General features: G+C 48.5%; 1 protein-coding gene across 2 annotated transcripts in view; it reads left to right on the forward strand.

Moving 5' to 3' along the window:
* The window catches only part of LOC149328391 (uncharacterized), a 223805-nt gene that overhangs the window by 191651 nt on the left and 17348 nt on the right, over positions 1 to 14806 (forward strand). For both annotated transcript variants that reach the window (XM_089561824.1, XM_089561825.1), the window contains exons 7-8: positions 12640 to 12976; positions 14264 to 14386. In XM_089561824.1, coding sequence (XP_089417950.1) covers positions 12640 to 12976; positions 14264 to 14386 — 460 coding nt within the window. The remainder of the gene's footprint in view (positions 1 to 12639; positions 12977 to 14263; positions 14387 to 14806) is intronic.

Here is a 14806-nt window from a genome sequence, read left to right on the forward strand (position 1 = left end):
AAACGCCCCCAATTTTCGTAGTTTCCATAGGCACCCGCTGTTTTTGAATGATTTATGAACGAAGGTTAGGCAAAGCATCCAGACACGGCTGTCCTTTTACATCTACGGCAGGTCAACTACGACCGAAATCTTGCGGGAAAACCCGGATCATCACCTGTACAGTTAGTAATAAACAGAAAACGCGTTTCCTCTTATTGAAGCGCCATAGGCCGTTATGTTTAGCGGCGTTAGGAGCTGTCCCGAAAGCTTGATAACGAAAAATCAGGCCGCAAGGAGTTTTGAGTGTGTTCCCTAGTGTTCACGGAGCTATATCGGACTAAACCTCACTCTTGAAAGTACCACCTTCTGTATGAAATTACTCGAGGTGCTATTGAAGTTTGCATGTAACTGCTAAAACATCCATTTTGCATTCATTCACTGAAAACAGTCGCGAAAATCACTGGCGACGGCAGATTCCGCTCAAATGGTAGCCTGATACTGCTCAGGTATTCGCTTGTTGGGCTTGTTTCTTTTTGAACATTCTCACCTGCTGTCTCACGCCTGTTTATAAGATACGTCAGCCTGAGGAAACCCTTGTCCTAAGCACCGCCACCGAAATCATCTCTCACGCAAACTTTGCAAAGAACAAAGTGTGTAATGCTCGCAACAGTGTTCCACGGGGCTCGCGGCATAATCGCGTCGAAGCGGGACCGATAGCTCCCAGGTGACGCCTGTATTTCAAGCGGCGCCGCGCATTTTCTCAGCGTAACACGCGCTTCACTGATGCGAGTTTGATGGCCAGTTTTCCACGCTCTTCTCGGCACACTTCAGTGCGAAGAGCGGGGCCTGAGATCAAAATACAGCGCGCGCCATTGTATTTCTGCTCGCGAATAGGAAAATAAAGAACCCTGGAATCTAAAGGACGCTTTTATGTGCACATCGGGCGACTGTGCTCGTAGCGTGAGAGAGAAATTTATGTTGCGAGTCCGCCGCTCCTCTTTTTCCGCCGCTAGGCTTGTTTTCCGAGCGACGGGTGTGCTTGAAAGCTTGCGCTCTCGAAGCTATCAGGCTCGCTATGGAGACAAGTGGATCATAATATGGTCCGTATCGCGTTTCTCAAGAGGCGTCGCTCTTTTCGCACCGTGTGCATCGCCACTTTGGAGCTCCACCTTCTCTTTGCGCTACTGGAGTGGGCTTCCCTTAACGTGCCCTTTTGTTTTACCTGCCGCTGTGCTCTTTTGTTGTTTCATGGTATGGCAATGCTTTTCTAAGTGTACTCTCGGAGGAAGGCACTGTGAGTTAGTGAGTAAACTACCCGACGTGCATCAGGAAAGAAAAAAATCTTGAAGATGTTCTAAATACCTTATTTTGAGAAACAAACAATCGTCGGCCGACGTCGGCCTGGATGCATGAAAAAGTCTTTCTGGTTGGGTAATGTTAACACCATAACAAAGCACACACAGGACAGGAAAGGCACATACATGTATTGACAATGTATGGGAGGCTGTGCTTTTTCTGCTTCTTACTTAGTTGCTTTTTGCACGTGACATTTTAGTGGTACGGAGGAGATCGCTCTCCTTTGACCTCACACTACTACATGCCTATCTATCTAGGTACACACACTTGGATACCATCGCAACTTGTACAATTTTTTCCGCTTAGATTCGGCAACTGGCCCACGTGAAAGTCCCGTCACGTAAACATTCTATGATTGTGCTTCGGCGCACGAAAAAAATTACGTTGAAACTCTCGACAATATAGTTTCGCTAAACAAAGCGAGCTTAATTTGTGGCTAATATACACTGCTTGCGAGTGCAATGAGATACAAAACAAACTGGGCCATCGAGAATGAAGCTCACCTTGCAACGATACAACTAACATTAAAAATGTGATCGGCAGCACATCTTTTCTTTTATTTTCACCCCCCTTTCTTCTTTTCAGAATGCGTTTTGTGGCGGTCCAGGTGATAGCCGCCTACTTTACCTGCCATTACTCAAAACTCTTTGTTTTCCTTTCAGACCGCCGCTAGAAGGGTTCGTGAAGCAGGGTAAAGGCAGGTGACGAAGCAGCATAAACCATGTTTCTTTCTTCCGTAACGCCTTTTTCGCTGGATATGGCGACTATCTTCCGTGCCCACTACAGCTATCATCTGCATCGCTGCATATGCAAGTGTTTTTAATGGCTCTTAGAAGCTCACGAAAGGCAGTCTCATTGAAATCTATTCCTCAAGTAGCTACTACATGCGTTCCTGGCTGTCAGGATAAAGCATCCACAACCCTGAAATATAGACCCAGAGCTCAAATGCCATCATTTATTTGTTTTTAGTTGCGTGTGAGGGACCAGCTGTACGGTGAAAGCTAGGTGAGTTAGTCCGTGCCTGGGGCAAGTGCTCTGCAAGTGGACGTCTCCGTTCTTGAACTGAGCGCACGCACTTAGGCTCTGCCAGAAAGGCCCATCGCAGCGACGCCTCCAACTCCGACGCTCCTTTCCCTCCGGGGGAATCATCGCGTGACTGGACGCCATCGGCGTGTCGAAAGACGGCGCGCTTGCGGTGAGCCCGGGACACGGGAACGCCGCGACGGCCCAAAGAGGGCAGGGCGGGTGTTCGTCCGTGCACGAGAAGGCATTGATCACTTCGCCGCGTGCGCTGCTCGGCCCGTCGGCCGATTCCATCGGTTACACCTGGAAATAGAAGTACGTGGGTGGAAAAAGCAAAGATGTAGAATGCGCGTATGAAGGGTTCAAAAGTGCCGGAGGTGTATATAAAGCAGCAGCAGAAATCCTGCTAAGAAATCCGCTTGCTATGCATCGGAATAGCTTCCCCAAGATGAGGTGAATGTAATAACCTTTCTTGAGGTGTTTTTAGTCATGGCACCGTAATACGCAGAATGGCAGAATGGCACCGTAATACGGATCCAGTTTGCGTCCTTCTTAAGCTGTTGTTCTCTCCCTGACCGGGTTCCTTGTTATAGCGCTGCAAAATGCACCAAGCAGCAGTAACAGGTATTGTAATCTAATATATTTCTGGATGAAATTTCTTGCAGTTCACATGCACGCATATCGCAGTTTATTTGATGGTATGAAAGGCTTAGCGCCCAGAGGCTGGCAGTGAGCTATGAGGAAGCCGCTGTATAATAAATAAAGCCCTTTGTTTACGGTTTTTTGTTTCGGAATTCAAAACGTCACAAAACAGGCACTATTTTTATTAGCTGAGGTTCGAGTACCAAATGGGTTATTCAGCAAGAAAGGCCAACGTTTCGAGGTTTTTCGGTTCAGTTATTGCACCAAAAACCGACTTAATATAGTCTCTCGTTTTTCTGCTGGCATGAAATGAAGAATTTTTTATCATCTTTGTTCATAAGCGGTATGAATGCGGAGTGCTGCACTAAACTGCTTTACAAATAAAATGTTCTGCTACATCAATTATTAGAGTTACTTGGGCTCGACGACTGCCATCACCTTTACAGGACTTCCACCCTTTTTGCCTGCCATTTTACATCACGAAAACGTTCACTATCCAGGAGAGCGACAGTACTGAACGCAGAATATTCTTGGAGCAGGTCGTTGTTGGAGTGGGCAGCGCCTGTGCTTTGGCCTCTAGCGTTTGAAGCGTACTTTTCGAACTTGCCCTCGACCCAAAATACCAACTACTAAAAAACGAGCTATTTTTTAACAGCGGTTACGAATATCAACAAATACGTGCGGTTAAAAAAAGATTCAAAATCATCTGTCAACTGAGAACGCCCCTCTGGAGTATGCATGATATCAATAACTTTTGTGCGATGTTTTTCGCTTTCTCCAGTGCAAAATTCTCTTCCCTATAGGCGGATTCAACTTAAGTCTGTAGTGAAGGCCTCACACAGTTCTTATATGACAAAAAAGTAGACCGCTGTAAAAGGTATTCTTGTTAACTAAACAAGCCGCAAACCATCGGACAAAGCTGAAGAATGTTAACAGCTCGGCCCTTTCTGATATAGTAAAACATGAAAAACTGATTACTCATACCGTTTTCGTTGGTCAGCTGTGCAATACATGACACCGCACACCATGGCCCATTGTTCCAACTGTTGTTCGGTTTGGTTTGGCTTATTATGGTTTAACGTCCCAAAGCGACTCAAGCTATGAGAGACGCCGTAATGAAGGGCTCCGGAAATTTCGACCACCTGGAGTTCTTAACGGCGCACTGACATCGCACAGTACACGGGCCTCTAGAATTTCGCCTCCATAGAAATTCAACCGCCGCGGCCAGGGTCGAACCCGCGTCTTTCGGTTCAGCAGCCGAGTGCTGTAACCACTGAGCCACCGCGGCGGCCGGGTAGAAGCTCGGGCTAACCAACTGTTTAAGAAGTCGGCTCGAGAAACCAGACCACTGGATGAAGATTGATTTCGAAAATGGTGGCGCTTGGGAACCTATAAATTACTTCTCGATCACGGCTGCAGCTACCTCTGTGAGGTTTAGAATTCTTGCTCATTCTTACTAAACAAGAAGAGCCTTTCTTTCGCCGAAAACAAGCGCAACGTTGTAGCCGGAAGCATGTAGGCCGACTCCAACAAGAGACGCAGTACCCCGGTTTTCGTGCGGAGGCATTAAATTTCCAAAATCTAATTTGAATAAAAGGCCCGGCGGACCACGAACAAGGCTTTCGATGTTCGATCCCATCAGCGAGGAGTGCAGGTTAGGATTCCTGGATTAGCTTTCTAGCTTTCTTCGCCTTGCATACTTTATTCGCTGCCTCTGTCGGCGATTGGCCGCTTGGAGCAGTTTTTTTTTTGCGGGTTCTACCACTTCGTCTTTAGTTTTTTTTTTATTTCTATTCTTCGGTTTTAGCAGGCACTTAGAAAACCCCTCTACTGCTCACGGCAACAACAAACAGAGAAGAAACAGGAAGCGAAGCGACGTTACCGAGCTCATTAAAACAGGCATGAATTGGTAATCTCTGCATCGCAATTGCGCTAATGGACCGTTCGACGGCCAATGATTTTGCTGCACTAAACAGAACCGGCGTGCGAAATTATTGTTTCTTAAACACTTACATCGGGCATGCGCATACATCATTTCTGCATTTGTTTGGCGCATGCTGACCTTAGCTGCTAATGTGCCATTAAACCCAACAGGACACAACGCATACATCGGGCGGTTTCGAATATTTATCTTCCGCTAAAATTCGACGTGCTGAATTTTCAGAGTTTTTAGAGATGTTTCTTTTTTTTTCTTTTACGTGGAATACGTGATCCTGTTCTTCAGCAACCGCCGAACACTGTTTCCGCTGTCACCGCCGCCGAGGGTTAATAATTTTGTGGGTATAAATGAGCCCATTAAAGAGTTTCTTTTGGAAGCCTTTCACTGTTCCTGGCTGTCATGACCACCGCGTTATTATATGACTTTTTCATCCCTCATGAGTATGCACAAACACTGCGTGCCCCTAATGACAGATTTGTGCTACTTGCGGAAAAGACTGTAGAACTGGCTTCTTGGGGCAATAGGAAGCACCTGTTCAAAAGTGTGAAAACATCGACATCAAGCGTTGGCTGGGAACTTCACATTTTATGAGAAACACTGAATTATCAATAAAGATTACTAAGGTTTGTTGCTGAACGTGCACAGCTCACAAGTCCTCAAGTAGATTACGTAACGCAAGACCACCAGCACAAAACTCTGAGGGCGCTTAAGTATGCTTTCTTGCAGGAACATGTGCTTTGGAAAAAGGTAGGTTTTTGAGGAAAAGAAAGGGCGCAGTAGCTCTTAAATCTCGACATATCAGCGGACACCTCAACCACGCCTTAAAGGAGCAGGAGGAGGAACAAACTTTTATTTGTCATAAGACAAGAGGGCAGGATTAGGGATAAGGTTTAGACAGATTGTGGGCCCTCTCGACAGCGTTAGCCGGCTTGAAGTCCATGCTTCAATGCGGCCTTCAGTGCTCAACCCACTACCCGGAGTTTTACCCCCACTGACTACGGTTTCAGATTCGGAAGCTCAGAGGTGGTTGGTCCTCTGGACGCTCGAATAGGATGTGATTGAGGTTTGCTTTACAATTATTGCAGAGAGTGCAGCAGGAACTCTATTTCGTAGCATACGTCAGGGGAGTAGATATAAGGGTTTGCGAATGTACCCGTTTGAAGTTGTCGCCAGGCAACCTGCTATGCTTTGGAGAGGGATTTGTGCAGGGGTGTGTTTGAGTCGATCGCTTCTATAGTGGAGGATGATTACATGGTAGGTTATCAGGCGCCCGCTCCTGAATTAGGGGCGCTGGTCGCTCTGTGCCCGGTTGACGAATCCTCGAGCACATTCATGAGCTGCCATGTTCCCTGGGTGGGAGGTGTATGTTGGCACATTTATCAGCTGGAACCGTTCTGCGGATAATTTGGCTCTTGCCAGGATGGAGAGAGCTGGGGCATGAAGCCTTCGCTTAGCGAAGTTCCTGATTGCTTGCTTCGAATCACTGAGGATGGATATTGCCTTGGTGCCGGCTATATCGAAAGTCGGGTGTTCAGAGAGGTGGCCGTCACCAGGGGTTGTTCGCTGTTGTCTACGACCGCGAGTGCAAATGCTTCCTTGTCGGGGTATTCTGCCGCATCCACGTAAACCGTTTCCGGCAAGGGGGAGTAGTGCTCAAGCAATGCCTTGGCTCTGGTGGCGCGCCGGTCTTGGTCATGCACTGGGTGCATGTTTTTGGGATAGGGAGGAATGAATATACGGTTGGCAATCCGTTTAGGAAGCGAAAGATCGGGAGTAGCCATGACGGTGTATCTAATTTTAAGTTTTCTGAGGATAGCCCTTCCTGTAGCAGTTTGGGAGAGGCGTTCATAGTGGGCTGCAAGATGCGTCTCACCCGTCATCGACCGTGTTATGTACCCCTAGCTGGAGTAGTTTTTCTGTGGGGGTATTTTTGGGTAGGTGGAGGGCTGTTTTATATGCTGCGCGAATGATTGTCTGAGGAAGCTTTCTCAGTTCAGTTCGGCGCAGATTAACGTAAGGAATAGTATATGTTTTACGGCTGAGGACGAAGTCCTCCGCCAGTCGCCGTGGGTCCGCCTCCTTCATTCCTCTGCGTTTGTTAGTAATTGCGCGAATGAGGAGATGCGTACTGTTGGCGCCTGCTTTTAGTTGACCAATTATAGCATTATTTCTCCCACTGTTCTGTAGGAGCATTCCTAGTACCCTGATGGTTTGGACTTCGGGTATCTGGGCATCATTGAGGGTGATTGTCATCTTAGGTGATTTTGAGTGTCGGGGTTTTCACGAGACCAATAGTTCTGATTTAGTTGGGGAGCAAGTTAAGCCAATGCTCCTGGCATGAGACTGGTTGACATCTGCAGCGGTTTAGAGAGTCTCCTCAATTTGGCCATAACTTCCTGTGGCAGTCGACAGGACTCCTACTCCGGACTCCTAAAAAGTTGCAACCTCGAAGGCAGTCACCAAATTATTACACCAATTCGGCGGCCCACGACATCATTTCTTTTCTAAAAAACAAACATATCGCCAACGCTCATCCTGCCCACGCTCTTGAATATCGAGAGAGTACGAACCCCATCTAAACGCGGAAATTCCTGAAGCAGGTGTCTGGGCAGCCCTGTAGCAGCTACGCATTACCTCCGCCACAGGGACAGATGGCATAACCAATAAAATACTTCGTAACCTCGATGGGAAATATATTCCACGGAGTACATGAACAGCTGCTAGAAACACGGTGGCATTCAGCATCAGTGGAAACACGCCAAAATTACAGTTATACCGCAACCTGGCAAACCACTCCGCCTCGAAAATCTCCCACCTATATCTCTCACCACCTGTGCCGGTAAACTGATGGAGAATATCGTCGTGAACAGGCTGACCCGGTGGACGACCAACAACTGTATCCACACACCATGCTCGGCTTCAGGCAACACCTGTCCACGCAGCACGTCATGCTGCAACTTAGAAATGAAAACCTAGACCAAGACCTCTCCCACCGACCGAGAGCGATCCTTGCGATCCTGATAACAATTGAAGAGAATAAGTAAAAAAAAACGAGAACATGCGTTCTGTTAGAGCTTGACCGTTTTCTACCGCTTTGTACTATTTCCTGCCATATATTTTAGGCTTTCACCTGGGTAGTCTTTCTTCCTCGTATAGGAGAAAGACATGGTAAAAGGTCAGTGTAAGTAGTCTCGGAAATGCCAGCCTCTGGTTATCAAAGTAAATGCAGGTCCTTTTATTGGAATATTGAACCGCTTTCTGCGGCCGCCCTCCGTTCTTAAGGACTGCTTTCTCACACAAAATATTCACCCTTGAGGCGTTTGCTTTCTCTACTCAAAGATGTTATTAGTGGTCTATTAAAAATAATAGGGAGAATATGCTGCTCACCCATACGCGCCGCTCGATTTATAATCGCCTGTTCACTTATGCAGTCTACAAGGTTAAAGAAAGCTTAGACCTGTAATTTCCGACATGTAACCAGCGATGCAATGCTTCATAAAGTTAACAAATGTTAATTCCAGTTCAGTCCCTGCTAACAATTGCTAAAATAAATGCAGAAACGGTTTTCTCTTAAACAGGGAAGCCGAAATTAAAAAAAATCTATTCTTGGTTTTCTGCCCTATTTTTTTAATAGCCCTCCCTAAACCATAAGCAGTGCCCCAGACCCTTCTAGCGTTTTCAGTGAGCCAAAACAACCAAGTTTTCTGAAGCATCTAGCGAGCGGCAGGGATACATTTTTTGGACCTGGTACAAACTGGATGTTAATCACGTCTACACTCCAAACAAAGCTTATCCAGAAAACAACTACACTTTGCTCGAAGCTTAGCGTATCTTAAAAAGCAATCAGGCAACAAAAATGCACTGTTCTTCACACGTGTGAGACCCGTGTGACTCACTCTTTCATTGACAAGATATCAACCTAGCATGTCTAATTAGAAGAAGAAATGATGGAGACCTGAAAATAATGCTAATGTAACGTCCTTTATTGGCAAGAGATGACTGATTGTGAAGGCCGGTTAGAGCGGGCAAGGACAGGTCCGGTCGCAGAACAGTTGATGCTCCCACCACGCGCCGCGCGTCGGTTCTGCTGCCTCAGCTGCCGATCGTCGTCTTCTCGCCTCGCCCCGCGCATCGGTTCTGTTGCTCCGTCTGCTAAGCGTCTTCCTCTTTACATTTGGCCCCGGGGGAAAAAGAGCCATCCTGGCGATTTAGGGGGTCAACAGGACGCAGGGGTCGTAGTATGGCTTCAAACGCGAAATGTGGACGGTCTCACGCCCACGTCATCGGAGATCGGATGATGGCGTCACGGGCTCAACGACGTAATTGACGGGAGAACTGCGCTCAAGGACACGGTAGGGTCCGTGGTAGTTGGGCAGCAATTTGGTAGAGAGACCTGGTGCAGCAGAAGGCACACGGAGCCAAACAAGAGATTGCGGCTGAAAAGTGTCTGTGCCATGGGAGTGGTCGAAGCGGTATTTTTGGCGCCCTTGGTCGTCGGACGTGAATGACCGGGCGAGCTGGCGGCACTCTTCAGCGTGTCGGGAGGCTTCAGATACGGTTGTGGTTTCCGACGAATCAGGATGGTACGGAAGAATAGTGTCGAGCGGCGAGGATGGTTCACGGCCGTATAGAAGGAAGAATGGTGAGAAACCAGTAGTGCTCTGCGTAGCGGTGTTGTAGGCATATATGACGAAGGGGAGGATGACGTCCCAGTTAGAATGGTCTGCCGCCACGTACATTGACAACATGTCACCTAATGTTCGATTGAAACGTTCTGTCAAGCCGTTCGTCTGGGGATGATAGGCAGTAGTGGTGCGGCGAGTAATGTTGCATTGCTGCAGAAGAGATGAAACGACGTCTGACAGAAACACCCGCCCACGGTCGCTCAACAGTTCACGCGGGGCTCCGTGCCGAAGGATGAAATGGTGCAAAAGGAAGGCTGCAACATCCCGCGCCGTAGCAGCTGGGAGGGCAGCTGTTTCGGCGTACCGGGTCAGGTGGTCTACAGCGACGATGACCCAGCGGTTTCCTGCAGCAGTGTAGGGAAGTGGGCCATACAGGTCAATGCCAACTCTTTCAAATGGCCTGGATGGGCAAGGCAAAGGCTGCATAGCGCCGGTCGAATGGTGATGACCCGGCTTGCGGCGCTGGCAATCGGGGCAGGACCGGACGAATTTTCGAACGTAGTTATACATGCCGCGCCAGTAATAGCGGAGGCGAAGCCGGTTGTAGGTCTTGAAAGCACCGCCGTGACCAGCTTGCGGGTCGCTATGAAAGGCTGCGCATATTTCTGAGCGTAAATGTCCAGGGATCACTAGGAGCCACTTGCGGCCATCAGAGAGATAATCACCCTGTCGTAAGAGGACAACCAGTCTTCCACGTCGTGATCGTCCATGCCGCTGAAGACGGCAGGGTCGCGCTGGCGGAGCGCACCATGGCAAGCGACGGGTGCCGGTGAGGAGCTGGCTGGCTGGTTGGCGTTGGCAGGCATAGGGGTAGTGATAGTCCGGTTACGTAGCTCCAGGACGGGATTCCGCAACATCCACCAAGATGTAACGGCCTTTATTGGCAAGAGATGACTGATTGTGAAGGCCGGTTAGAGCGGGCAAGGACAGGTCCGGTCGCAGAACAGTTGATGCTCCCACCACGCGCCGCGCGTCGGTTCTGCTGCCTCAGCTGCCGATCGTCGTCTTCTCGCCTCGCCCCGCGCATCGGTTCTGTTGCTCCGTCTGCTAAGCGTCTTCCTCTTTACACTAAAAGCTGTTTGGTCAACAAACTTTCATATCTTGTTTACCAGTAAAGACATAAATCATGAGTTCAAACCGAAAGATACCGCCACTTGGTGTGCCTACAAAAGGCGCAGTTGACAAAGGAACCATTTGTGCACAAGGCATATTTACCTGGTGCAGCCCCCATGCCATGAAGCCAATTTTCCAACAACTAGGTCAGACAGAGCTGCTAAAGAATGGCTGCTCGGGAAGATCCAAAATGTCAACGAATCTTTCAACCATGAGGTGTGTGAGCGCGAACCGAAAAATGTGTTCCTTGGAAAGGAGACGCTCAGAATTGCAACCTTAGACGCTGTTCGAATATTCATCGAAGGCTGCATAGCCAGAGTTAACGTCCTGGAGGCGTTTGGGATATCGCCGGGGCCCAGCACTGTGGTGTGGTTAGGTGAGATGGACCTCCGGCGAGCGTACTTTGCCAAGAGAGATGTGGAACGGATGAAAAAACAAGTCAGGCAAGCAAAACGACAAGCAAAGAAGCGACAAGCTGACTATAGTGAAGTCTACGTGGCTAGTGGTTATTAAATAAATCCTTTAGTGCATGCTGTAAGGCATAAAAAATGAAATAAAAATGTTTTTTCATTGAACCTCAATATCTCGAAATGACTTTTTTGGTTACATTTGCCCCTTTTTAAAAAACGCAGCGAAGGCAGAACGCTATTTTCTTTTCAAGCATGAACTAAACAGCAGCGCCAAGGTACTGAACTAGGATTACTCCGATACACTTATTGTTCCAGTTTTCAGAAAAATTTTTGTTGTGAAAAAAATAATGCGTTCGGAAAAAAAGTTACAAAAGTGTTCCTAACTTATGGAAAATAATAATCCTACTTCAGTGGCATGACGACATAAGCAGCAATGAAATAAAATAAACCCCATAAAACTAAGTGGATTAGTTGCTGTGAAAACGGGTCATACATATCCCCCAAAATACATGGGACGTAAGTATTTCCGAAAGCAAGGCCAAGGCGTTTATTACCACATATACAGAAGACCTGCTGAAGTAGAGATTATTCAGAGCCTAACTTTAACGGCATAATAGCCAATTTTTTTCTTTTTCTTTTCTCAGCAATCGTATTGGCGTGCCGCTTCGTTTTCCCTAGAAATTCAGGAACCACGAATAATTTGTTATGTGTACATCCACTGTAAGTATCTCTTTCCTAAAAATAAAACACACTTTTTTCTACATTTCTGCAATGAAGTTATCCTTAGTGAGGAAATACTGCAAACATTACCAGGAAAACGGGGGGGGGGGGGGGGGGGGGCACCCATACAGCGCTGCTAAGCCTAACCGCTGGCAACGTTCTGTTCTGCAGCCACTGGGTCATTCTCTTTCTTTCTAACTTCACGGATGATCTCAACACACTATTTTTTAATATTAAAACCCATGCACCACGTGGGGCAGCCTGGGGAATTAGTAGCGTCCACTTCTCCTTCCACTTCTCCTGTACCTGTGCATTACACAGTTAATATAAAATGGCTTAAGCAATGTCGCGTTGCTATTAACCGCAGCGGTGGATGTTTTGTTGATTGTTTGTTTTGTTAGATGTCATATGTCAAAGCCAGGCAGCAAAGAAAGAAACCGCAACGGTGTCCTAGTGGTTTGAGCATCTGGCTCGCATGCGCTGGAGGATCGAGGTTTGGTCCCCAGTGCCGTCGGGTACCCACCGGTAATACAATGGGTGCAAACTTTCCTCTGCGTGGTGCTCAGCTTCTTTAGGGAGAAATGCTTGGTAGATGGGTCTTTGACCCCACCTTGTGCAATGAAAACTGCATTTTGCCATGGCGCCCTTTGGCAAGAGGTGCCCTTGCGCCATCAAAATTAATCATAATCATCACCAGTGTCGCATTGTTCACCTATTCTTTGAGAACGTTTTTAGCAGCCAGTTTGAAATATTCCCTTCTCTACCCCACCAGGAGGTGTGCGACAGCGGCGTGTTCGGCGGCGGCGGGTCGGCGGGTGGCGGCGGCGGCGGCAGCGGCGGGGCGACCTCCCCTCGGCTGTCCTCGTCCGGCGGTTCGGTGTCGGTCGAGGTGGCCGAGTCGACGCACCGCATCGTGGTGGACTTCTGCGAGAACGCGGGCTTCACGTGCCACGACCTGCCGTCGCCCACCACGGAGCTGTCGCCCATGCCCCGCGACTGGATCGCCATGCAGCTGGGAAGACAGCGGCAGGCGTTCGCCTGGCTCGAGCAGTCGTCCGCCTCCCGCTCCGTGCTCGAGGGACTCCTCCTCATGAACGTCGAGAGGAACAGTTGAGTGCTCAACTTCTTTGGGTTGAAGTCCGTCTGGTTTGGTTTATAACGTACAAGGAGGCTCCTACATCAACTAATACATCCCCAGCAATTCTCGGCAAAAGTATTTTTTGGACGAGAAAGAGTTTATGAACTCATTTTTTTTCATGTCTTGTGTAAGCAAGAGAGTTGGGGTTTGATGCCCCAGCAGCTAGCGCCGACGAAGAAGAGGAAGAAGGAAGCCGACGCAGACGAAGTTCGGGTTTAGCGCTTCCGAAGGCTGGCCTGCTGAGCAGCACCGCTAGAACAAGGACTGTGGCCGTCCATATGGACTCTGCGTGTCACCCCACTACACTTGTAATATTTCACTATAACAATTAATATAACCGCAGATCTGCCGTCAGCAGGCTTGCATTTTTTCTATTAACTATTTCGCTATAGTAAAAAGCGTTCTCTATTGGTTTTCTGTGGCAGCCTTAACTGCTCAATGCCAGTGATGCACACACTACAAAAGGAATATTTTGCTACACATCGGAAAAATGAATCATATCTTAAATATTTTCATATCAGTAGCTTATAGTTTTTTACAATTCAAAATTTTTATCGGTGAATGTTGAGCATGGGAAATCCCGATGCTCCCGAACCAACTCAGTCCCCACAATCTATGACGTCCGGTTAAGTGAACGGCGTTTGTCACGTGTCCAGGGAGAAGTGATGTCTGAAATGTGCTCACAATTTAATGGGTCTTTGCGCTAGTCACTTTGCGGTAGACAAGAAGGAAGACGGGGCAATGCCTACCCGATGCATGAGCCCTGTAAACTGAGGTGGCTGCAAACTGACCGATATGGACAGACCTGGTGGCTTCGCCCGTGCCGTAGTGTTCTACGATGCATCACTGCCCGCAGCCACCATAGAAAACCATGTCGCATCCCTTGTTGAAATACCTGTTGCAAGGAGCCCGGATTTCAAAACATTTTTAATTTTTCTGCGTAGATGTTAAGCTGCAGATTAAAAGCACCATTCCTGAATCGGGACTGTGAAACGTCTCTAATATTCCATTCAGTACAAATAAGTATTCTAGAAATGTATAACTGAACTGAAAATCAAGCCGCAAATTGATTTCTTTATTCATAGCCATGATTTCTCCAAACTCGAACTTCTTTAAAGTTTTTTAAATGATTTGCCTCTGGTACACGCTACGTGTGCTGTGAAGCAGCTGCTGGACAGGTCTCGCAGCTTCTCTGTGGTGAGCATCATTGTTGAGAGGAGCGCATTTACACTTCAGCGCCGTCTTCTCTTTCACCCAGGTCAGTTCCCCTTCGTGACGTACCTGGTGTGCGACGCTGCTCGGTGCGATCCAGTGCGGCTAATCATGCAGATGGAGAGCCACCAGGACGCCGGGCCGGAGGGAGAGCGGATACATCACACAGGTACAGTTTATTAGGCCTGTCATCCACAGGAAACTCAGGGAGCGGATGGAGTTATCCGCTGTCGAATCCCTTGCAACGCTCATAGTGGGACGAAGACGAAGCTGGCAGTGGCGCGGGACGGAGCGCCCGCGCTAGGCCAGCGGCCATTAAATCATCTCATAGCCATCGTTCACCACGTCTCATTCTTCGGCTGGCCGCCACGTTACATTTGGTGGAGGTGCTGGGGTCCTTTCATCGCCATCCTGGTCCCGCAGCTTCGGTGTCCTGCGCCTGCCGTGGACGTCGGCCGTGAGTGCCTGGTCCGCGCCGCCCGGCCGTGCCCCAGCCCGCCGGACCTGACCCGACCTCGCCGCTCACCCCAGCACCGTCCCCCGCCCGGACCACAAGACACGATGACACAATACCCCACCGACCCGAGAC

The sequence above is a fragment of the Amblyomma mixtum genome, chromosome 9 (assembly GCF_055824585.1).
Source record: "Amblyomma mixtum isolate Tamu chromosome 9, ASM5582458v1, whole genome shotgun sequence".
NCBI classification, from domain to species: Eukaryota; Metazoa; Arthropoda; class Arachnida; order Ixodida; family Ixodidae; genus Amblyomma; species Amblyomma mixtum.